This window comes from Phytophthora cinnamomi (assembly GCF_018691715.1).
Source record: "Phytophthora cinnamomi strain GKB4 chromosome Unknown Contig111, whole genome shotgun sequence".
Classification (NCBI taxonomy): Eukaryota; Oomycota; class Peronosporomycetes; order Peronosporales; family Peronosporaceae; genus Phytophthora; species Phytophthora cinnamomi.
Genome location: NW_027151044.1, coordinates 433,573 through 456,803, shown reverse-complemented (window position 1 = coordinate 456,803; position 23,231 = coordinate 433,573). Strand labels below are relative to the sequence as shown.

At 51.4% G+C, this 23,231-nt stretch overlaps 5 protein-coding genes across 5 annotated transcripts; 1 reads left to right on the top strand and 4 right to left on the bottom strand.

Annotated features, from left to right (window-relative positions):
• Nucleotides 1-12,610: 12,610 nt before the first annotated feature.
• IUM83_15772 (putative transmembrane protein) lies at nt 12,611-14,314 on the bottom strand (the record flags this gene model as incomplete). The annotated part of the gene is made up of 1 exon (XM_067940612.1): nt 12,611-14,314. The coding sequence occupies one exon, from the start codon at nt 14,312-14,314 to the stop codon at nt 12,611-12,613; it is 1,704 nt and encodes a 567-aa protein (XP_067782081.1).
• A 2,839-nt stretch (nt 14,315-17,153) lies between these two features.
• On the top strand, nt 17,154-18,755 carry IUM83_15771 (putative transmembrane protein; the record flags this gene model as incomplete). The annotated part of the gene is made up of 1 exon (XM_067940611.1): nt 17,154-18,755. The coding sequence occupies one exon, from the start codon at nt 17,154-17,156 to the stop codon at nt 18,753-18,755; it is 1,602 nt and encodes a 533-aa protein (XP_067782083.1).
• Nucleotides 18,756-18,822: 67 nt separating this feature from the next.
• Nucleotides 18,823-20,126, bottom strand: IUM83_15770 (uncharacterized protein; the record flags this gene model as incomplete). The annotated part of the gene is made up of 2 exons (XM_067940610.1): nt 18,823-19,435; nt 19,510-20,126. 2 exons carry the CDS (start codon nt 20,124-20,126, stop codon nt 18,823-18,825), a joined length of 1,230 nt encoding a protein of 409 aa, XP_067782082.1.
• Nucleotides 20,127-21,005: 879 nt separating this feature from the next.
• IUM83_15769 (uncharacterized protein) lies at nt 21,006-21,578 on the bottom strand (the record flags this gene model as incomplete). Its single annotated transcript, XM_067940609.1, has 1 exon — nt 21,006-21,578. One exon carries the CDS (start codon nt 21,576-21,578, stop codon nt 21,006-21,008), a length of 573 nt encoding a protein of 190 aa, XP_067782034.1.
• Nucleotides 21,579-22,462: 884 nt separating this feature from the next.
• On the bottom strand, nt 22,463-22,882 carry IUM83_15768 (uncharacterized protein; the record flags this gene model as incomplete). The annotated part of the gene is made up of 1 exon (XM_067940608.1): nt 22,463-22,882. The coding sequence occupies one exon, from the start codon at nt 22,880-22,882 to the stop codon at nt 22,463-22,465; it is 420 nt and encodes a 139-aa protein (XP_067782035.1).
• Nucleotides 22,883-23,231: the final 349 nt, after the last annotated feature.

The following is a 23,231-nucleotide window of genomic DNA, read 5'->3' as shown; positions in this document are numbered from 1 at the left end:
GGGTTGGCGGCCGACGGGTGTTCCAGGTCGATGATGCTGATTTGAAATATTTCAAAGTGCCAATCCCGCTTGTGTATTAAGAGGTAAAATGCGAACTGAGATTGATCCTGGCTTAGCAACCTAACACGTAGTGCTCTGAAGGAGGCCGCCCTTGGGAGCCTGTGTACCTACGTACCCTCCGAGTTTCACTAGACTTCTGATTTGCACCTAAGTCATCCTTGCGCCATTGAAGACAGGCGCAGGTGACGATGGGTGCGAAGAGATATGTCACAGGGTTGATGCTAGAATAACCAGTATTATAAACAATTTTCTGCAAATCATCTACTACAAATACTGATGAATCGAAGTAGCAGCCTTGTGACAGCAAGGGTCGCTCGCTTTATGTTGTGAAGGCAAACCAACCTGTTGAGACGGCGCAATGCAGAACGATGAACTCGTGAAACTGTGATACTCGCCCCGCGTTCATTGTGGGCGCCATACATCTATCTTGACATGACGACTGGAGCCTGTAGTTGAGTCGATAGCTGCATATGAGTGACACAACCTTGCTGGAAGAGATGCCTCTCCGACAAGAAACGTATACAGGAAACATGAAGACGTACTGTAGCTAATCGTCACCAATAAAGCTTGTTAATCATGGTGCTCACGTGAGCTCGATAGCGAATTATGGGTTTTGACGCATCATACGAAATGCGCGGAGCATTACCACATCCTGACGCAAAGGGGTTCAACACTTTGGCTAGCTGGTGCTTGTGCAAGGCAAGCATATCCTTAAAAGGGTCAAGTGTTCAAATGGAAAAATAATGCCGTCAAATTTTAAATGAGCCGACCTTGTTCCACGATTGCACATCACGCAGCAACCACAAGGCTGCATACTCGTCCGCATACCTTGGAGTTTCGGTCGTGATACCCAGCTTCTTGACGAGCAGCGGCATAGTCCACTCTTGGTTCTTGTTCTGCTCAGCGAAGGCCTTAGCGATCGGGTTGCTCTCAAGCTTCGTCCGGAGTGCCTCGCCGAATTTGAGTTTGCCTTCTTTATTAAGGCTGCCGACGGCAGTCTTCACCGAGCGTCTCCAAACGAGAGGATTGGTCTTCCACCCAGTCTTGGCGAGGACATTGTTGTAGGAACGGACTTGGAGCAACAACGCCAACGCCTGGTACTGTTCCGAGCTGCGGGAGGTTAACTTTTTGATACCGAGGTTTTCCTTGAGTAGTTGCGTGGACCACTGTTCGTCGATGAACTGGTTGACAAAGCTTTTGGCGATGGAGTTCTCATCCATCTTCGCCTGGATATTCTGCCCCATCTTGTTGAGGACAGTAGGCGACTTGACGGAGGCCAGAACGTCGTCGAGAGGGCGGAGAAGCGGATGCGTGTAGAAGCCCGGCGGAAGCTTCCATTCTGGAATTTTGATCGTCAAGCCAATCGGCTTGATCCTCTCTTCTTCTGCCGATTTCAAGTCTTCAGTGTCATCGTCGACCTGTTGGTTCGTCTTGGTAGCGCGCAGGAATCTCTTGCCACTGCGTTCGATTTGGACAGATTCGATTGACTCCACCGAGTCTGTGGTGCTCACTGCCGCCGATACGGGGTCGTAACTCGCGGTGAGAGTCAATGCAGCCGCAAGGAGTAAGTAGCTCAGACGCATGCTTGATCTTAGGCACAGGCTGGAAATGTCGTGGTCTTGACCGCCGAAGAGCGAATTGCAAAGTGAGGGTCTGCAGCAGACTCTGCTGCCTGAACTGGGAATGGCTCCAAGATGGGACGTCGTGAGGTTGAATAGTCCCAAGTTGGATTGCGAATCTTTGATAAACAAAAGTGCGTTGTACGCTATTATACTAAGGATATTACGATAATACATACTGTAACTTACTCACAGTTGCGATTTCGATTAAAAGTAATGGCCTCAATTCACGACGAGATTACAGCGGAGATTTGCGCCGGTTGTTCTGGAGGAAGCCTCAACATCAAGTTGCTCACCTACACAGGGATGATCCCAACCTACATAGGGATGATCCCTGCTTGTCTCTACCGCCCACCAACATTTCAGTAGGTCATCTAGGAGGAATTACCTAGTATCTAAGTGAAAGAGCACTTAGATGTGCTAACACATGGCGTCTGCCCGCCATTCACTTAGTAGTGTTTGACTAGGTTCGCACACTAGCTATTTTAGGTTTGCACCTCACTTGGGAAGCACCAACAATGCCCACGGAACTCCGCACGCAGCCCGGTCGACCACGCCAGCGCAAGCCGCGCACGTGCTGGAAGTGTGCGAAAGTATTCGCACGACCTGCCAACTTGCGCCGTCACCTTCAAAAGAAAAACAAATGCGACAAGAAGTCGAAAAAGGTGCAGCAGGAGGCGCGGAAGGTAGCGAGTCGCCTCAGCCAGAGGTCCGCCAATACAGTATGATATTGAATTGGATCCACCGGCTGCCAGTAATAAAAACTGCAATTTCAAGCTACACAATAATAAAAATTGCCGCAATTTATATTGTATTGATATGGAAATGGTACAACTTATATCACTTTACAGAGGGATACAGCAGTTGAGATCGCAATTTTCAAGAGAGTAGGCTCAATCTAATGGTGCTAACTGGGAGTTGAACGTCGCCTTCAACAGGTTCAGGGAACCCCAGGCGGCGCAAAACTGTCCTGATCCCACCACTATTAAGATTAAACTCGGTTGATCGGCGATAGAGGTGCTGGTAGTGGTGACAAATGAGCAGGCTCGCTGTTGATGATGCAGCCAAAGCGGCTTGGGAAGATCCCGCCGCAGCCCTGGCGTCTGCCAAAGAGCTCGCCAAGGGTAACTTTGCGGGCCTCGTAGACCTTTCTTAATCGGCGATTAATAAATTGGTGCTCCCACTCTTACCACTGGTATGCTACCATTCAGTTTTGTACCCATACGTGTTACCGAGAGTGTTCATGCAATTGTGTCCAATTTCCGTCAGACTTTTCGATTCCCAACTGCAATGGGGTGTCCGAAAGGTGTCAGAATCACTACTAATTCACTTCAAATTCACCACAACCAGTGCGTAAACGTACAGTTTTAAAAATTAATGCCCTAAAATTGACAAGTATCACCCGGCGTGGAGCTCATCCTGAGCAAAATGAAGAGTGAAAAATGAACCAAAAACGCTGTGCTTATCTCTTTATATAGACCTCCTCCCCGAGTGAGACGGTGAAGGCTAAACGGACTCAACTTAGAAGCACGCAGCCATTTCTAATTTGCGCTACCCGAGATATGCGTTATTTCTAATTTCGTAGCGAACTTAACTTCTTACTACAGAACCAGACTTAAAGACCAGTCCACTTAGATGCTGCAACTTCTCACCATGTGTTAGCACATCTAAGTGCTCTTTCACTTAGATAAGGTAATTCCTCGTCATCTAGGGAGTTGGCCGGCACCTCGGCAAATATCGCATCTTTGGTGATAAAGTATAGATCCTCCCGAGACCATGTCAAATCGCACGAGGGACCTATTAACCTACAAAAGACTGGGTAATTCGGGATAATCTATGGTTTTTCGTGTGCAAATCAATCGCTCAAGAGAGGCAATGTAACTATTTGAATATCACGCTTTTCACGAACTCCTGCACTTGAGCACTCCCATGCCAACTGTAACGCTCTTACGCTCGCTACCCTTCGATCTTATCCAAGTGTATCGACTCGAGCATGCACTGGTTCGATCGGGAGCGAGATCAACACGTAGAGGCACGGGTTCTGAGCGAAGTATGAGGGGGCATACTGCTTGCTCGGTGTGGTAATGCACAGACATGGTTTGAATTGGTGCGAATATGAACCCGCTAGCATGCGAGGACACATCTCGGCATCTGTCCAGTCACCAGCGTACCGGTCGAGATCATTAACTGGGGTTCGTCAGTGTGCAGGCAGCACTGGACACACTTACACTGGTATTTTGACTTTGTCTTGTATGTGGGCATGGAAAAGTCTACGTAAATCGGCAGAACACACAGCTACACGCTGAAAAAGCCGTGATTTGCTGGGAGATCGATTTAATCACGATATGCTTGCTGTCTCGAGAAAGATGTATCTCCTCAGAGAACCACCACTTATTCGCGCAGGTACCGGTATCCCGCTGGGTTTATACCCGGTCCCAGTAAAAGACCCAGTCTTTGACCAGAATATGCCGAACATGGAAAGCGTTCTAATAAAGCTTGTTAATCATGGTGCTCAAGTGAGCTCGATAGCGAATTATGGGTTTTGACGTATCATACGAAATGCGCGGTGCATTACAGTCTTTTGCCTGAATAAAGAACACCTGATATATATTCAAAACCCAAGGTCATCGGACTATACAGGCAAATCATCTGCTTCGATGGCGTGTCAATTAGACCGAACTGGGCCTCGGCCCAAGCGGCAATTGACTTGTAAGTCTCGTTTGGCATCGTGCGGTGCCGCTTGCAGACAGCCAGGTCTTGCTGCTTCGATAATCTAACACGCTTCTTGAACGCCCGTTTTCGTGTGGGTATCAGAGGCATGGTTGCTGGAGAGAGAATGTGTGGAAGTGAATCAATCTTGGCGCCTTCCAAGGTCATTTAAGCGTGCAATGCATGGATACCAGCTTTTCGTCAATGTCCTCGGTTTGCGGTCTGTGATTGGCGGAATCGTTGTAGATACGGCGGAGTCCCAAGTTCAATCCTTCTTGTAGCAGTGCAAGTGGCTACAACTTCAGTAACATCAGAAACAGAAGGTTATCAGCTTCTACCTGTTCTTTATTCAGGCAAAAGACTGTACCACATCCTGACTCAAAGGGGTTCAACATTTTGGCTAGCTGGTGCTTGTGCAAGGCAAGCATATCCTTAAAAGGGTCAAGTGTTCAAATGGAAAAATAATGCCGTCAAATTTTAAATGAGCCGACCTTGTTCCACGATTGCACATCACGCAGCAACCACAAGGCTGCATACTCGTCCGCATACCTTGGAGTTTCGGTCGTGATACCCAGCTTCTTGACGAGCAGCGGCATAGTCCACTCTTGGTTCTTGTTCTGCTCAGCGAAGGCCTTAGCGATCGGGTTGTTCTCAAGCTTCGTCCGGAGTGCCTCGCCGAATTTGAGTTTGCCTTCTTTATTAAGGCTGCCGACGGCAGTCTTCACCGAGCGTCTCCAAACGAGAGGATTGGTCTTCCACCCAGTCTTGGCGAGGACATTGTTGTAGGAACGGACTTGGAGCAACAACGCCAACGCCTGGTACTGTTCCGAGCTGCGGGAGGTTAACTTTTTGATACCGAGGTTTTCCTTGAGTAGTTGCGTGGACCACTGTTCGTCGATGAACTGGTTGACAAAGCTTTTGGCGATGGAGTTCTCATCCATCTTCGCCTGGATATTCTGCCCCATCTTGTTGAGGACAGTAGGCGACTTGACGGAGGCCAGAACGTCGTCGAGAGGGCGGAGAAGCGGATGCGTGTAGAAGCCCGGCGGAAGCTTCCATTCTGGAATTTTGATCGTCAAGCCAATCGGCTTGATCCTCTCTTCTTCTGCCGATTTCAAGTCTTCAGTGTCATCGTCGACCTGTTGGTTCGTCTTGGTAGCGCGCAGGAATCTCTTGCCACTGCGTTCGATTTGGACAGATTCGATTGACTCCACCGAGTCTGTGGTGCTCACTGCCGCCGATACGGGGTCGTAACTCGCGGTGAGAGTCAATGCAGCCGCAAGGAGTAAGTAGCTCAGACGCATGCTTGATCTTAGGCACAGGCTGGAAATGTCGTGGTCTTGACCGCCGAAGAGCGAATTGCAAAGTGAGGGTCTGCAGCAGACTCTGCTGCCTGAACTGGGAATGGCACCAAGATGGGACGTCGTGAGGTTGAATAGTCCCAAGTTGGATTGCGAATCTTTGATAAACAAAAGTGCGTTGTACGCTATTATACTAAGGATATTACGATAATACATACTGTAACTTACTCACAGTTGCGATTTCGATTAAAAGTAATGGCCTCAATTCACGACGAGATTACAGCGGAGATTTGCGCCGGTTGTTCTGGAGGAAGCCTCAACATCAAGTTGCTCACCTACACAGGGATGATCCCAACCTACATAGGGATGATCCCTGCTTGTCTCTACCGCCCACCAACATTTCAGTAGGTCATCTAGGAGGAATTACCTAGTATCTAAGTGAAAGAGCACTTAGATGTGCTAACACATGGCGTCTGCCCGCCATTCACTTAGTAGTGTTTGACTAGGTTCGCACACTAGCTATTTTAGGTTTGCACCTCACTTGGGAAGCACCAACAATGCCCACGGAACTCCGCACGCAGCCCGGTCGACCACGCCAGCGCAAGCCGCGCACGTGCTGGAAGTGTGCGAAAGTATTCGCACGACCTGCCAACTTGCGCCGTCACCTTCAAAAGAAAAACAAATGCGACAAGAAGTCGAAAAAGGTGCAGCAGGAGGCGCGGAAGGTAGCGAGTCGCCTCAGCCAGAGGTCCGCCAATACAGTATGATATTGAATTGGATCCACCGGCTGCCAGTAATAAAAACTGCAATTTCAAGCTACACAATAATAAAAATTGCCGCAATTTATATTGTATTGATATGGAAATGGTACAACTTATATCACTTTACAGAGGGATACAGCAGTTGAGATCGCAATTTTCAAGAGAGTAGGCTCAATCTAATGGTGCTAACTGGGAGTTGAACGTCGCCTTCAACAGGTTCAGGGAACCCCAGGCGGCGCAAAACTGTCCTGATCCCACCACTATTAAGATTAAACTCGGTTGATCGGCGATAGAGGTGCTGGTAGTGGTGACAAATGAGCAGGCTCGCTGTTGATGATGCAGCCAAAGCGGCTTGGGAAGATCCCGCCGCAGCCCTGGCGTCTGCCAAAGAGCTCGCCAAGGGTAACTTTGCGGGCCTCGTAGACCTTTCTTAATCGGCGATTAATAAATTGGTGCTCCCACTCTTACCACTGGTATGCTACCATTCAGTTTTGTACCCATACGTGTTACCGAGAGTGTTCATGCAATTGTGTCCAATTTCCGTCAGACTTTTCGATTCCCAACTGCAATGGGGTGTCCGAAAGGTGTCAGAATCACTACTAATTCACTTCAAATTCACCACAACCAGTGCGTAAACGTACAGTTTTAAAAATTAATGCCCTAAAATTGACAAGTATCACCCGGCGTGGAGCTCATCCTGAGCAAAATGAAGAGTGAAAAATGAACCAAAAACGCTGTGCTTATCTCTTTATATAGACCTCCTCCCCGAGTGAGACGGTGAAGGCTAAACGGACTCAACTTAGAAGCACGCAGCCATTTCTAATTTGCGCTACCCGAGATATGCGTTATTTCTAATTTCGTAGCGAACTTAACTTCTTACTACAGAACCAGACTTAAAGACCAGTCCACTTAGATGCTGCAACTTCTCACCATGTGTTAGCACATCTAAGTGCTCTTTCACTTAGATAAGGTAATTCCTCGTCATCTAGGGAGTTGGCCGGCACCTCGGCAAATATCGCATCTTTGGTGATAAAGTATAGATCCTCCCGAGACCATGTCAAATCGCACGAGGGACCTATTAACCTACAAAAGACTGGGTAATTCGGGATAATCTATGGTTTTTCGTGTGCAAATCAATCGCTCAAGAGAGGCAATGTAACTATTTGAATATCACGCTTTTCACGAACTCCTGCACTTGAGCACTCCCATGCCAACTGTAACGCTCTTACGCTCGCTACCCTTCGATCTTATCCAAGTGTATCGACTCGAGCATGCACTGGTTCGATCGGGAGCGAGATCAACACGTAGAGGCACGGGTTCTGAGCGAAGTATGAGGGGGCATACTGCTTGCTCGGTGTGGTAATGCACAGACATGGTTTGAATTGGTGCGAATATGAACCCGCTAGCATGCGAGGACACATCTCGGCATCTGTCCAGTCACCAGCGTACCGGTCGAGATCATTAACTGGGGTTCGTCAGTGTGCAGGCAGCACTGGACACACTTACACTGGTATTTTGACTTTGTCTTGTATGTGGGCATGGAAAAGTCTACGTAAATCGGCAGAACACACAGCTACACGCTGAAAAAGCCGTGATTTGCTGGGAGATCGATTTAATCACGATATGCTTGCTGTCTCGAGAAAGATGTATCTCCTCAGAGAACCACCACTTATTCGCGCAGGTACCGGTATCCCGCTGGGTTTATACCCGGTCCCAGTAAAAGACCCAGTCTTTGACCAGAATATGCCGAACATGGAAAGCGTTCTAATAAAGCTTGTTAATCATGGTGCTCAAGTGAGCTCGATAGCGAATTATGGGTTTTGACGTATCATACGAAATGCGCGGTGCATTACAGTCTTTTGCCTGAATAAAGAACACCTGATATATATTCAAAACCCAAGGTCACCGGACTATACAGGCAAATCATCTGCTTCGATGGCGTGTCAATTAGACCGAACTGGGCCTCGGCCCAAGCGGCAATTGACTTGTAAGTCTCGTTTGGCATCGTGCGGTGCCGCTTGCAGACAGCCAGGTCTTGCTGCTTCGATAATCTAACACGCTTCTTGAACGCCCGTTTTCGTGTGGGTATCACAGGCATGGTTGCTGGAGAGAGAATGTGTGGAAGTGAATCAATCTTGGCGCCTTCCAAGGTCATTTACGCGTGCAATGCATCGATACCAGCTTTTCGTCAATGTCCTCGGTTTGCGGTCTGTGATTGGCGGAATCGTTGTAGATACGGCGGAGTCCCAAGTTCAATCCTTCTTGTAGCAGTGCAAGTGGCTACAACTTCAGTAACATCAGAAACAGAAGGTTATCAGCTTCTACCTGTTCTTTATTCAGGCAAAAGACTGTACCACATCCTGACTCAAAGGGGTTCAACATTTTGGCTAGCTGGTGCTTGTGCAAGGCAAGCATATCCTTAAAAGGGTCAAGTGTTCAAATGGAAAAATAATGCCGTCAAATTTTAAATGAGCCGACCTTGTTCCACGATTGCACATCACGCAGCAACCACAAGGCTGCATACTCGTCCGCATACCTTGGAGTTTCGGTCGTGATACCCAGCTTCTTGACGAGCAGCGGCATAGTCCACTCTTGGTTCTTGTTCTGCTCAGCGAAGGCCTTAGCGATCGGGTTGTTCTCAAGCTTCGTCCGGAGTGCCTCGCCGAATTTGAGTTTGCCTTCTTTATTAAGGCTGCCGACGGCAGTCTTCACCGAGCGTCTCCAAACGAGAGGATTGGTCTTCCACCCAGTCTTGGCGAGGACATTGTTGTAGGAACGGACTTGGAGCAACAACGCCAACGCCTGGTACTGTTCCGAGCTGCGGGAGGTTAACTTTTTGATACCGAGGTTTTCCTTGAGTAGTTGCGTGGACCACTGTTCGTCGATGAACTGGTTGACAAAGCTTTTGGCGATGGAGTTCTCATCCATCTTCGCCTGGATATTCTGCCCCATCTTGTTGAGGACAGTAGGCGACTTGACGGAGGCCAGAACGTCGTCGAGAGGGCGGAGAAGCGGATGCGTGTAGAAGCCCGGCGGAAGCTTCCATTCTGGAATTTTGATCGTCAAGCCAATCGGCTTGATCCTCTCTTCTTCTGCCGATTTCAAGTCTTCAGTGTCATCGTCGACCTGTTGGTTCGTCTTGGTAGCGCGCAGGAATCTCTTGCCACTGCGTTCGATTTGGACAGATTCGATTGACTCCACCGAGTCTGTGGTGCTCACTGCCGCCGATACGGGGTCGTAACTCGCGGTGAGAGTCAATGCAGCCGCAAGGAGTAAGTAGCTCAGACGCATGCTTGATCTTAGGCACAGGCTGGAAATGTCGTGGTCTTGACCGCCGAAGAGCGAATTGCAAAGTGAGGGTCTGCAGCAGACTCTGCTGCCTGAACTGGGAATGGCACCAAGATGGGACGTCGTGAGGTTGAATAGTCCCAAGTTGGATTGCGAATCTTTGATAAACAAAAGTGCGTTGTACGCTATTATACTAAGGATATTACGATAATACATACTGTAACTTACTCACAGTTGCGATTTCGATTAAAGTAATGGCCTCAATTCACGACGAGATAACAGCGGAGATTTGCGCCGGTTGTTCTGGAGGAAGCCTCAACATCAAGTTGCTCACTTACATAGGGATGATCCCTGCTTGTCTCTACCGCCCACCAACATTTCAGTAGGTCATCTAGGGAGTTGGCCGGCACCTCGGCAAATATCGCATCTTTGGCGATAAAGTATAGATCCTCCCGAGACCATGTCAAATCGCACGAGGGACCTATTAACCTACAAAAGACTGGGTAATTCGGGATAATCTATGGTTTTTCGTGTGCAAATCAATCGCTCAAGAGAGGCAATGTAACTATTTGAATATCACGCTTTTCACGAACTCCTGCACTTGAGCACTCCCATGCCAACTGTAACGCTCTTACGCTCGCTACCCTTCGATCTTATCCAAGTGTATCGACTCGAGCATGCACTGGTTCGATCGGGAGCGAGATCAACACGTAGAGGCGCGGGTTCTGAGCGAAGTATGAGGGGGCATACTGCTTGCTCGGTGTGGTAATGCACAGACATGGTTTGAATTGGTGCGAATATGAACCCGCTAGCATGCGAGGACACATCTCGGCATCTGTCCAGTCACCAGCGTACCGGTCGAGATCATTAACTGGGGTTCGTCAGTGTGCAGGCAGCACTGGACACACTTACACTGGTATTTTGACTTTGTCTTGTATGTGGGCATGGAAAAGTCTACGTAAATCGGCAGAACACACAGCTACACGCTGAAAAAACTGTGATTTGCTGGGAGATCGATTTAATCACGATGTGCTTGCTGTCTCGAGAAAGATGTGTCTCCTCAGAGAACCACCACTTATTCGCGCAGTTAGGGGTATTTCACCATCTACCGGGTATCCCGCTGCGTTTATACCCGGTCCCAGTAAAAGACCCAGTCTTTGACCAGAATATGCCGAACATGGAAAGCATTCTAGTAGAGGGGAGTACCCTCTACTGAAATGTCACCTGGGGCCTCATCAGCGTGGTTAGCAAGTACGCACAATCGAACGTCTCGAGCATGAATGAGGGCTGTTGTCAACCGCTGCGCAGCGAATTTACGTTATGCGGTGAATCTTGACGGCTTTTTAGCAAAAGGCATCAAGCCATTCCAATGTCGAGCAATTATACAGAGGAGGAACACCACACCGCAGTGAGGCTGCAGTCCCATCCCCAGTCCCATCCTAGTTGCGATCGCAAGCTGTACTGCATGGGCGGGGATGTCTAACGAGGGCCATTCCAAGGAAGGCCATTTTCAAAGAATGGACATGTTTATCGCTGTACGCAATGGGGCGGACACTCACGCGTTGGCTGTCGTTCCCGGACTTCGCCCCCGCCTCCATCGTGTCGACGTCCTCGACTCGGCCAGGCGCGGTGTCTAGAAACAATATCCGGTTGCAGGTCGCTCGCTTGCGCAGACACGCCTCCACCTGATGAGCGTGTCTATTCACGCGAAATGTGAGTACTAGTTTCCGGTACTACAGTTTTAAAGACATCTGGTATCCTCTCAGATAGGGAAGGCAACCCCCGCACTAAGTTATGTACGGTAACGTTGCTTTTCCACTCCTGGCCAACCAATTTAAATATTATGTATTTCGAGCAACATGGACGGTCGAAAACATGCAGTTACCATGCATAAGTTATAGGGTACATGTACACTCTCATACGGCAGTGTGAAAAGTATCATCACTCGTACATGTATTGCATGTAATACATGTAATCGACCAGACGATGTACTATGTATTTACGTGGGACACCGACTTTGGCGAAGAGGGTGACCGGTTTTTAGAGCTCTGCTCGGAGGATGCTTCTTGCAACAGCCGCTTCAAGAAGCCCAACACGTTGCGAATAACCCTTAGCAGGGATGGCAAACAAAATATGGAAGGATTTTTTCGAAATAAAAATATCAAAAAATATTTTCATTTTCATTTTTATGAATTTGTTTTACCATTTTTATACATCAAACCCCGCTGAAACGGATCGTCTGGAGCACCGTATAACACAGTAACTACCTGAATACTGGCCTCATCGCGTGGGCTGCCGCCGCAGGGCTACTTCAGCTTCAAGGTGGCGGAGCCGACCATGCCGATCGAGGTCAAGACACCTGAGGACTTCAGAGGCGCCATCGGCGAGAAGCAGCCGACCACCGTGCAGTTCTCGGCGCCGCGGTGCGGTGGTTGCAAGATGGTGACCTCCCAAGGTGACGCAGCTGACGGAGAACGAGTTCCTGGCCATCAAGTTCCTAAAGAGGAGCTGAAGAGCGTCTGCAAGGAGATTGACGTGGACTGCTTCTCCACCTTCCGCGTGTGCAAGGACGGCGAGATGACCGCGTCGCACGTCTGCAAATATAGGGCCCCACCTAATAGAGCGCTGTTGTCAGATTGTGTCTGATACAAAAACGAAGTGTTTTATTTTCGTACTTACACGAATAAAAATGAAAAAATATTTTTTTTCACGGATAAAAATATTTAAATATATATTTTTTTTGCCATCCTGCCCTTAGCGGGTTGCTGGCAGATTTCGACAAGAGTCCGAACTCGACGTGCGCGGCGATCAGTAGTAACACCAGCACTTAACCCTACGTAGCACTTGTTGCATCTTTCTCAATCACGATAATCTAACTTGCGCTTGCACCTGGCGTTTCTTTCGCACGCGACTCATCATTTGCTTCCTCAGGCTTCTCGAACGTGTAAGCAGTGCCCAACAACACGCTTTTGTCCGGGTTGAGCACTAAAGCCGTCGCAACTTTCTTGCGCACTGATTCCTTGATTACAGGAATGACGCTGGAGGTGCTAACAGCTTCACCTGACGAATTGTCTTGACTGGTTGCTGTATCTGCCCCCTCGGCGCCCTCTTCAATGGCAATTTCAAGGGTTTCCAGCTCGCTAAAGCGGAATTGCTGACTCCGGCAGATGTAGCTCAGAGCAGCGTAGAAGAAAAACATGAGGACCTCATGGCCTTGCACGGAAATCCACTCCCAGATGTGCCAGCGATTGTCCGACGCGGCCAGCGAAGCCACAGTGGCGATGAAAATGTAGCCCTTCTGAAGTCGTCGATAGTGGAGAAATAGCGTTCCCTTCCACATGACCACCGACGTGTCGATGTTGACCTGCTCTCCGATCCTGTATCGCAGTCGAAGCATCTTCAAGTTCGCTGTCGCGTAATAGTGGATCAAGAACACAATGGAGAACCACGAGATACCCCAGATGACAGCGATGCCGATGCTGTCCACGTCCAATTGTTTCAGCATCACGAAAGCTATAGCCCATTCTATAGCTACGCAACGAATACGGATCGTGTCAATCCGGTCCAGCGTTGCCTGTGTGATACCCCAGCCTGCAGCGATGAATAGAGCTACCTCGGCCGACACTGCTAACGCCACAGCCTGCGCTACCAGCGTCACGACAGCTAGTACATTAAACTTTGGACTCGCAAAATACCCTGCCGTGGACTTTGTGGCGAAGGATAAAGCCGAGTAGACGAACTGTGTCAGCGGCACCCTCATCAATTTGTAGTGCAAAGCTACCACTGACCCAGGTGGCGTAGCGTACAAATGCACCATTCCAAACAAAGCCGCAAGCCCCCACACTACAGAACTGGCGCCGTAAAACCCCACCAGATAGCTATCAGACTGCCACAAGCACTCGCCATCCTCCGTGCACAAATTCACAGCCACAGTCCCCAGGACAACTTGGTTCGCAGCGGGGGAAACTTCGCATTCCTCCGACCAGAGCTTGCGTTCTGTATCCGACAAGTATGGGTAATTTTTCGGGCAGTAGAAGCACGCGTTTCCGTCGGACGCTGGCGGAGGGTACTCCAGACATGATCTCAAAATGCCCTCGTCACCTCCTAACAGCTCACATGCATCGATGTAAAAATTGAGGTTAGTTGAGTTACTTGCAGTGAGGATGTCATACTCGGCTTCGCTTGTGCCATTGTCAGCTACGCCGATGATTTTCTTGGTTGACTTGTAAAATGATTTGTCATGAGACTGGTTCTCAAGGGGAAAGGACTGGCAGTAGTAGTCAAGTGTACGGTTGGGCATAGCGCAGTACGAAGGCACTGAAGTTTTGTTGGTGCTGGCCGAGGAATCCGACGGGAGGCTGAGAAACGCTTTAGCAGATTCATCGCATGCCAGCAAGTAGAGCATGATGCGGTCATCACTCTCCTGCAAGGTCACCAATGAGAAGTGAACATCGAGCTGAAACTCGAACCACCCGCCGTGTTCAAGGTCAAATTTAGCGAGGAATTCAAGCGGAGAGAACTTGCTGTCCAGGGACACTTCATGATGAAAGTCGGACTGGCCGAACAGCGTCGCCATTGCTCCTGAAGCTGATACGCGAGTCGTAGCCACGCATGATAGTAGCAGTATACTAAACGAAACAAGGGAGGTAAAAGTTGAGCGACAGCCTGGCGACATTGTGATCTCAACCTGATGGGCCAATTCTGTAGTGATGGGAGTCAAAACCTTGCGCTCGGAGTTTGGTATAAATATCGCTTTCATTTATACCACATGGATAAGGCCGTTGAAACTGAACGTTCTCCTCATTTATAAATCACAGAGGCAAACAAGTCGAGTATTTAAACAAATGCAATATCGCACTGCTTGCTGACTCCTCTGTCAGCAGGATGAACATGATCCAAGGAAATTCGTAGATTATCCACTCGCGACCGATTTCATGTTTTCTTCTGCATGTATACATCACGGTGTGGTTCTAAGCCAGCTAAATGCCAGGCTAAAGTCGGCCCCTAATGATGCACAAGCGGTAAGTAGAGAATGATACAATATTTACCGCACAACATCCTCGGGTACCCGCGTACCGTTGTACTGTAGCGTGTTTTGGACGGGGTAGAATATTGATAGGAGCACGGTCCGAACAAGTCGTGGGGGTATCGAACCTTCGCTGAAGTGTGTATCCACATACCACTAGCAGCAACAGTTCGGATCCCTTAAAATGGCTATGTTGCAGATTTTATCCTTGAGCATTGCATCATCGTATCCCTTTAGCTCTGGGTAGTAAGCGCGATTCGGCATGCAGAACATGATAGTGGTACACGTGCACTCAATGAAACGAGCATGGACGATCATCTGCGGTGAAGCACAAAGAGTATTTCTGAACACAGTTCTGATAACCCCCGCCCAGGAAGTCATTTGAACTCAAAATTGCACACACACACACCTTTCGATTCGGGTAGTGTCCACGAATCTTGACTTGGTACTGGTGCAGAACCTGTGAAGCGTCACCAGAAGCTGCGGTCCTCGCATCTTTGGCAGAATTCTCGAGCAATGGACTTTACATGGAGCACTTGTGTGAACTGTGTTTTTAATCTAATTGCACCTCGTTTTGGCTACTTGAGACCGTTTTTGTAAGTGAACTCGATATACCTTACTTCCAAGCTAAAACCTGCACCTCGATCATTGCTGCAAAGAAGTTATCTTTACTTTAACTTCTTGTCGGGAATGTTACGCCGTTTAAACGTCTACGGAGTTCGAATTTGGACTGTTGTACATGTATACTTCGAAGTATATAAGAACGAGATAATTATGCATTCCGACAGCCTGCCCGCCTCGATATCAATTCAGAGTGAACAGACTCTCAGCATAGGAACAACAATGCGCTGATAATTCCCGAATGCGCTGTATACACTAGTGCTTCAGTCATGTAAAGGTCCAGCTAAAGTCAGCTCCTGCAACACACCCAGCATTGGATACAGGCTGTGAGAAAAAAAAAATATATCGCATTCTGATCAGTATTTCCCACCACGCACCATTGTGCTCCAGAGAGTTTTGTACTGTGTAGAAAATCCAAAGGAATAGGTTGGATTGCACGATATACCACCCTTTGTCAAGCACGAAAGAGAGCATGTGTAGCATAGATATTCCGACCTTGCGCTCGATCAATACCCGATGATCAAAAGAGATACCAATTCAGCCACGCCATACACGGTCACACTTCCGATATTTGTTTCCAGTGTCTCCTCGTCAAGAGACTTGAGCTGCGGGTAATACATGCGGTTCGGCAGATAAAAAGTGGCGGTCATGTAGATGGCTAACAGGATAAACGCATTACGTCAGAACTTCAGCAACCATGATGAAAGATCTGAGCGACTTACAATAAATGAACGGGACGATGACCTCTGTGTACTCGACGAGGATAATGAATTCAGTCGTAAAGACTCTTTAGAGTAGCTGTGCACTCCGCTGTAGAAATCGACGTCCCTCCTCCAGTGAGAAAACACCATCCAGAAGCTTTTGCTTCTGAGATGGTTCACACTCTGGTGCCTTGAATATTTCGATTTCTGCAACAGATAGTTGCGGTCCCAATGTTGGTACTGGTTGTATTCGTCTGGTTGAAGGATCCCTGGCTGCACCAGTTGAGTCTTCACTGAATTTCTCAACGTCTGGCTGCTTCAATGTTGATAGCCCGAAGATGTAGCCGTGGCGTGAGAGGCGAGCTTGAGCATGATCGTTTTCCTTGACGATTTGGAGAGCGATTTCTACAAAACTTGCCGATTGCATGGGGTGGTTATCCCGACAAGGTTTTTTGTACACACCTCTTCTGTCCACCGAGGTATTGCCTTTTTTGCGGGGCCACATTTTTAAACGGTTAAAATCTGCTTTCGTCATTGATGAATGCGGTTCAAGCTCCGCAGTCTTGAGCAGTGGTGTCAGACCGCTATCTCGGATATAGGACAACTTGCGTTGAGGGCGTCATTTATAGACCACGTGCTCTCTTTCTGATCTCATCGTCACTCCATATATATACTTGCATGGTTCGGCCTCGTCAGCCGACAGCATTCACGAGTTTCTTTGTTATCGACGTCCCGAAATCCGATTCTGTTCACGCTCGTGGAAAGCAATAGCCCCGCCAAGCTCCACCACTCGCCCAACGCACCCACACTGTGCCATGATCATCGCTCCCCTCTTGCTCCTCGCGAGCTTAGTACCCACCGCACACGGTGATATGGTCATGCCCTACGCATCAGTACCGTCGACTTCGTCCAGTGACCCCAATTATTACTACCAAGTGACGATAGCGAGTTACGCATCACGATTGCAGTACCTAGGACAGTACGAACTCGGAGACGACGGAACTTTCGAGATCGCCTTAACCCTCTTGCTTACCATCGCAGTACCGAGAGCCGACGCAGGACGCGACATGCTTTATCTTCTCGCCTGCAATGAAGACGCTGCGGAGGCCTTCCTGAATCTTCCAATGTCCGGAGATGACATGACTAACATTCATATGCCACCCTACTGTGCAATGGTGAATCGCACGTTGGATTACTACTGCCAGTCGTTCCCACTCGAGGACGAGTCTTCCGACGAATATGTGTATCAATCCCTCAAGGTTGTGACAGGTTCAATGGACGAAATGTCCCCGTCGGCGTACTCCTTGCTCGGCAACAATGATCAGGGTGCGAGTACGGATCGACGAGACTCCAAATCCAACTCGGGCAGTTCGAATACTGTGCTGTTCTTCATCGATTCTTGTGAGACGGTAGGTGGTCAGGATGGCATCCTTCGGTCGTGTCTGAACCACCCACCTGGGTCCAACTACGCTCCTGCGTTTAACCAAAGTCCCAAGGATAACACCCCATGCTTCTACTGCCCAGGCAATTACCCGTCGTCTTACATGAGCCAGATCTCTCGTGTTGCGGAGGACGAAGGGTGCATAACCTCACTAGCTCTGCCTCCAACACTCCGCGGAACAGTGTTAATGAATCTCTGCAACTCGAAGGGAGACTGCCTCGGCAAAACGACAAGTTTTGAGACGATCTTCTACGGGCTGAGCTCGCTTGTCTGGGGAGCCACCGCGTTCGTGTGGATAGTACACATCCGTGCAGCCGCGCGCGGCGCCGTCGTCGAGCTCCAAAACAAAATGAAGCTCGTACCAGTCACACAGATGTGCTACTCGTTGTTTACTTTCGTAGATCTCTACGCGGACGACAAAGTGGTGGGCACCCCGCGCAGCCTCATTCAGAACGTCGCTGTCCTGGCGCAGCTTGTTGCACTGGCAGTGTTTGCAGAGGTGGTGATTGTCATCGCCAAAGGCTGGAAGATCACGCGGCCTGCCCTACACCCGCGCGAAGTCCCATGGATCCGATTCGTAACGCTGAGCTGGGCAGGTTCGTATGCTGTGTTGAAGTACACGGGAGACAAGCAGTTGCTTGTTGTTATCGTTTGGGGGCTTTCTTGGGCCAGCGTGGTGTTCATGGTATGGTACAACTCGGCCTTCAACCTGAACATGCTCAAGTACCAGCTCGCATTGGTGCGTCAGCTCAACCTGGACCCCCAGCTCACGCCCGTCTACATCAAATTCATGCTGTTTCGCCGCTTCCGCGCGTTGCTCGCAGTGTATATCACCTTTTCGTGCATCTTTGGCATCGTGGATCTTGTATACGACGCGACCGAAAATTCATCCGCGTGGACTTCACTCCTCAGAGATGAAGGGCTGACGCTGTTGCTGTTCGTAGCCCTGGGCTACACGTTCCGGTGCCGTAGATTTGCCCGCCTACTCCAGCCCTCCGCCGCGAGCAATCCCCAACTGAACGGCAGCACCATAAGATCCACAGACCAAGGTGCGATGCATCGAGGAAGTATTCTCCCGGAGCCGGTACCTCTCGAACACGAAGAGCCACCAATGAGGAAGAGCACAATTGTCGTACTCAACCCGGATCGAGCTCCGTCGTTGGCGACGAAATTTGAGTTGATCGAGGTAAAGCCGCAGAGACCACCTAAAAGCACTGCCGACTCGTAGCAGTAGCAAATTCATATCCATACGTCAGTCACTCAATAGAAACATTAAATCCAAACTGAGTCGGCGTTTAGCGTCGACGAATAGCGAATGCTACTTCGCCGCGTCGCAGCGGGTGCATCGTCGGCCCAGCCGATGCCTCTGCTGTTGTTGCTGTTGTTGCTGTTGTTGCTGCTGCTGTTGCTGCTGTTGCTGCTGCGCTGGCTGTGCTCGCTGGAGCTGGTTGTATGGGCTGAAACCTCGTCGTGGGCGGCAGTCCGAGCGCTGAAAACACGAGAGCGTCAATCTGCCGCTCCGCCAGCAGTCCTGGCACCGGAGGAGCTGGTCTGAGCACCGCGTTGCTCCTCCTCTTGAGCGCGCGCTGCTCCGACTTCTTCACCGACGTGAGCAGGCGATCCACCACGTCCTGCGGGCCCACCTGCTTCGGTCCGCGCTGGCAGACGATCCCCCGCGGCCGAATCTTCTTGCGCGCACTGGCCTTGTCGTCCGCGCAGCCGGCCACGATCTGCTCGGCGCACGTCCGCCAGCGCCAAATAGTCCTGCGGCGGGTGTTGAAGTCCTCGGGCGGCAGGTCCGGGTAGAACTTCTCGATGGTCTCGCGCACACTCTTGCAGGCCGCCAAATGCTCCAGCACGCGCCGCTTCTCGTCCAGCGAGAAGGAAGTCCTCTGGTCCCTCGCTGGGCTGCAGCAGCAGCAGCAGTTGTCGTCCTGGTCTCCGCTGCATTGCCTGCACTGGCACCTGATCCTAAATCTGACCCGTATCCTGATCCCGTCCTAGGCTCCACGTCTTCTGCTTCGACCTGCTCTTCTTCCGGGGCGACAGACTGCTCGACTGCACTGGCGATGAGGTCCTGGATGCCTCCTTCCTGGTCCTCCTGGTCCTGCTCTCGGTCCTGCTCCTTGTCCTGAATTTGATCCACTTTACCCAAATTTTGGTCCCGTCCTGAATTTTGAGTCTCGTCCTGCCGTTCGAAATGGGTCTCTTCCTTTCTGGGCCTGCCTCGCTGGAGCACAATGGGCTCGAAGTCGGGCAATTCTTGCCCATTTTGAGTCGGAATGGGCTCGTCCTGCAGCTCCTGGGCGCCCGCGAGGCCGCGCGGCCGCGGCGGCTGCGGCGTGGGCGCCTTGGGCTTGCGCATGCGCCGACGCGCCGCGCCCTGTCGCGTGGAGGCGCCCGCCAGGATCTCGCGCGCCTTGCGGCGCCAGCTGAGCACCAGCCGCCGCCGCGCGTCGTAGGCCTCGGCCGGCAGCTGCGGGTAGAAGCGCGCGATGGTCTCGCGCACGCGGCCGGTCGCGCGCAGGTGCTCCAGCACGCGGCGCTTCTCGTCCAGCGAGAAGGACGAGCGCCGCGCCGGGCAGGACGAGCTCGCCATGGTCCTGCAGAGAGAAATGGGCTCTTCTTGGGAAATGGGTTTTTGGGTAACTTCTTTGTACACTTGTTTTGGGGTCGAGAGGAATGAGTTTTGTGGAGTAAGGTAAGGCAAGGTAGCACGATGAAGCTTTACCGACCAGTGGTCGGAATACGGTCGACGGGTAATGCATGTAATGCCTTTGAAGCGACAATGCACCGTGCGCACAGCAGATTGGGGGCGTGCTTGGTTGCTAACTAATGGTTGGTGTGGCTTGGTGGGTTCGTTCGCCTGCTCCGGCATAGTCACCAGTAGCACGATCTCAACTCGGAGTGTTGCGTCTAGCAGCTGCATCGTTAACAACTCTCTGCCAGTTGAGCTCACACTTCCGGTCCGCAGGACCACGGCTGCACTTGCGTGCCCCACGTCGCGTTAACCTACTTCCTCGACCTTGGAGACCTTCTCAGCGCTTGGTGGAGGCGACGACGCTGCTGCACAGAGCTGGGTGGCCCAAAAGCACTCAAGAGCCCTATTGTCTCCGGTTCGTTCTGTGGTCGCGCTCTGCACCTAGGGCCTGGGCCAGGCTTATCGATCCAAATTGTCCAGCGTGCACGCTCCTTTCGCACAGCGCTCTAACTCCACGCATCGCTCCACTCCTCGCTCTTCGCCTTGCCACAGCCTTTCCCAGCTTTGTCGTTTAGACGCAGTCTTTTTCGGCTCCAGCCTTGTCTATTTGCCAGAAACGGGCATGTTGAAGCGGCGACAGCTGGTCTCCTCCAGAAGCTCGCGATGGAGGCTCGACTCATGCAAGATAATACATACAAAAGTTTTTTCATGTTGGTAGGACGCGTGCTAGTAGTACTCCGTCACGGGTGAGAGAGTGAGTGGCTAATTGATTGGGGGTCACTGCTCGGCCGAGTCTCGGTCTCGGTCCGGGAAGCTCAGCAGCATGGCCGTCTCCTTCAGCTCGTCGTACGTGGGCTCCGGGTGCGGGCTGTCAGTGGCCTGCAGCGGCTCCGGGATGTGGATGTGCGGCGCGTGGCCGAAGGTGGGGGAGAGCTTCTCCTCCTCGATGCATTGGTCCCGCTGGTTGTCACTGTGCTGTTGCTGCGGCGCGGAGGCTGCCCGCCGCGAGCGTGGCGTGGTGGAGCCCTGCTTGCTGCTGCGTTTGCGCTGCTCCGAGTTGCGCTGGTTCTGGTTGGCGCGCTCGCGGTGCATCTGGCAGAAGTTGTGCAGCTCGCCGTTGCGCTTCTTGGCGCGCGGGTTCATGCAGCGCGTGCTTTTATATTTGCAGCGCAGCTCGTCGGGCGGGTCGGTGGCCTTGGCGGCCTCGGCGGCGGCCCGCTCCGCCTCGTAGAGCGGGTCGTAGGGCACGGCGATGCGGCCGCCCGAGGGCAGCTGCACGAGGCGGTGGCCGTCCTCGTCCAGCAGCACGCGGATGTGCTGCTGCTGGTTGGGCTGGCCGGATGAGTCCATTGTGTGCGTGCGCTCCGGGCTGGAAAACGGCGAGTGCTGCTTGCTGGGCTGCTGCGGGTTGATTGCGAGTGACAGCCTGGCAGCGGACCGAGTGGGAACTGACGTAAGGCCGAGCGGAGACGGGCGAGAAGAAGGCGACCGAGACCGCTGTCAACGGCTGACGGAGGGCTCAGAAGTCAGCTCGAGTGACAGCACACGGGGCACAAAGGTCTCCGTTGTCGCTGCTTTGGGCGAGCGGAGACCGAGGGAGCGACTGTCATCACATAGTAGCAATGGTGGTTCGCCTCGTCCAGCGTGGCGCGATCTTCTTGTCGACCTTTGTGCTTGGGTGCGAGCTCTCGGCGAAATTATCACGAGCTTTGCCGGTAGAAGCTTCGTGCGACAGCAGCTCGATCTCGGCCGCCTCCAGGTCAACGCGGTGTGTACCACCTCTCGCGCATGCGGTCAAAGGTCCAGCGGAACGTCGCGAGCGTCGTCGACAGCATTACGATCAACGGAGCGCCCGGCCTTGAGCCAATGCCAAATCCCCCACCGAGGCAATCCGCTGCCAGCGTTATCGAGGTGGTACACCACGTACCGCCCGACACTTGAGTCGGTTCGCCATAGCCTGGACTCGAATTTTTCACGCTGGATTCGCCTAGCACGCTCTATGACCGCGCTGACTCACATACAAGTACGTTGCTAGGCCTCGTGTGCACGGTAATGTGCATCGACGGCGGCCAGTCAGGTCTGTGGTGAGGCGATCGATGGCAAAGACGTCGAAAAACACACCACCAAAACGGATGAATTGGCACTGAAAGTGCAGTCTATACTCTGCCAGATGTCGTCGAATGGATCGGTCGATCGATCACCTTTGCTAACCGTTTTCCTAGATTTTGGTCGCCTCAGCTGCTGTCCTGCATGGTCTCCAGTAACAAGTCCGCCTCCCACTCGTTCAACGGTGGGTCGGGGGAGTTCACCGAGACCGGGATCGGTTCGGGGAGATCGGAGGCCTCCGTTGACGATTGTCCGCCTTGGTCCAGTTGACGGTTCTGTCTCAGCTTGGCGTCGAAGCGACTCTGGTTCGCGTTGGCGCGCTCGCGGTGGAACTCGCACAGGTTGTGCAGGTCCCCGTTGCGCTTCATGCTTCTAGGGTTGGTGCAGCGACTGCCGCTGTATTTGCACAGCAGTTCGTCCTGAGGACTGGAAACCGGGGTGACGACGAAATCCACGGGGACGTTCACGTATCCGCCTGACGGGTGCAGCACAAGTCGGTGTCCGCCACTGTCCGTGCGGTGCTGCTCGGGTGTCGACGAGTCGTTCATCTCTTTTGGTGGTCGAAAGTGTACGCGGGGGTTGCACAGCGAGTGAGCGTCGTCGTCGCTTCTGATGGGCGGAATTGAAAGTGAGGGACGAGAGCAACGTTGGCGCTCGATCTCGCTGCCATTCAAGGATTAAGGAGGCCTCTCATCGAGCCACCGCCTTGATGCAGATTCACGCGGACGTCGTGTGGCATGACACTTGTCGTTGGAGCTGCAATCTGATAAAACACGGTTTTCCCAGGTGCTCCATCGCGTGGAGAGGAAGTCGATGCATTGTCATGATGGACTGCGTCTCGGTGGGGCTTCGTTTCGAAGCGGTGCTTGGGGTCGCTGGGATCCCACGTACAACTTC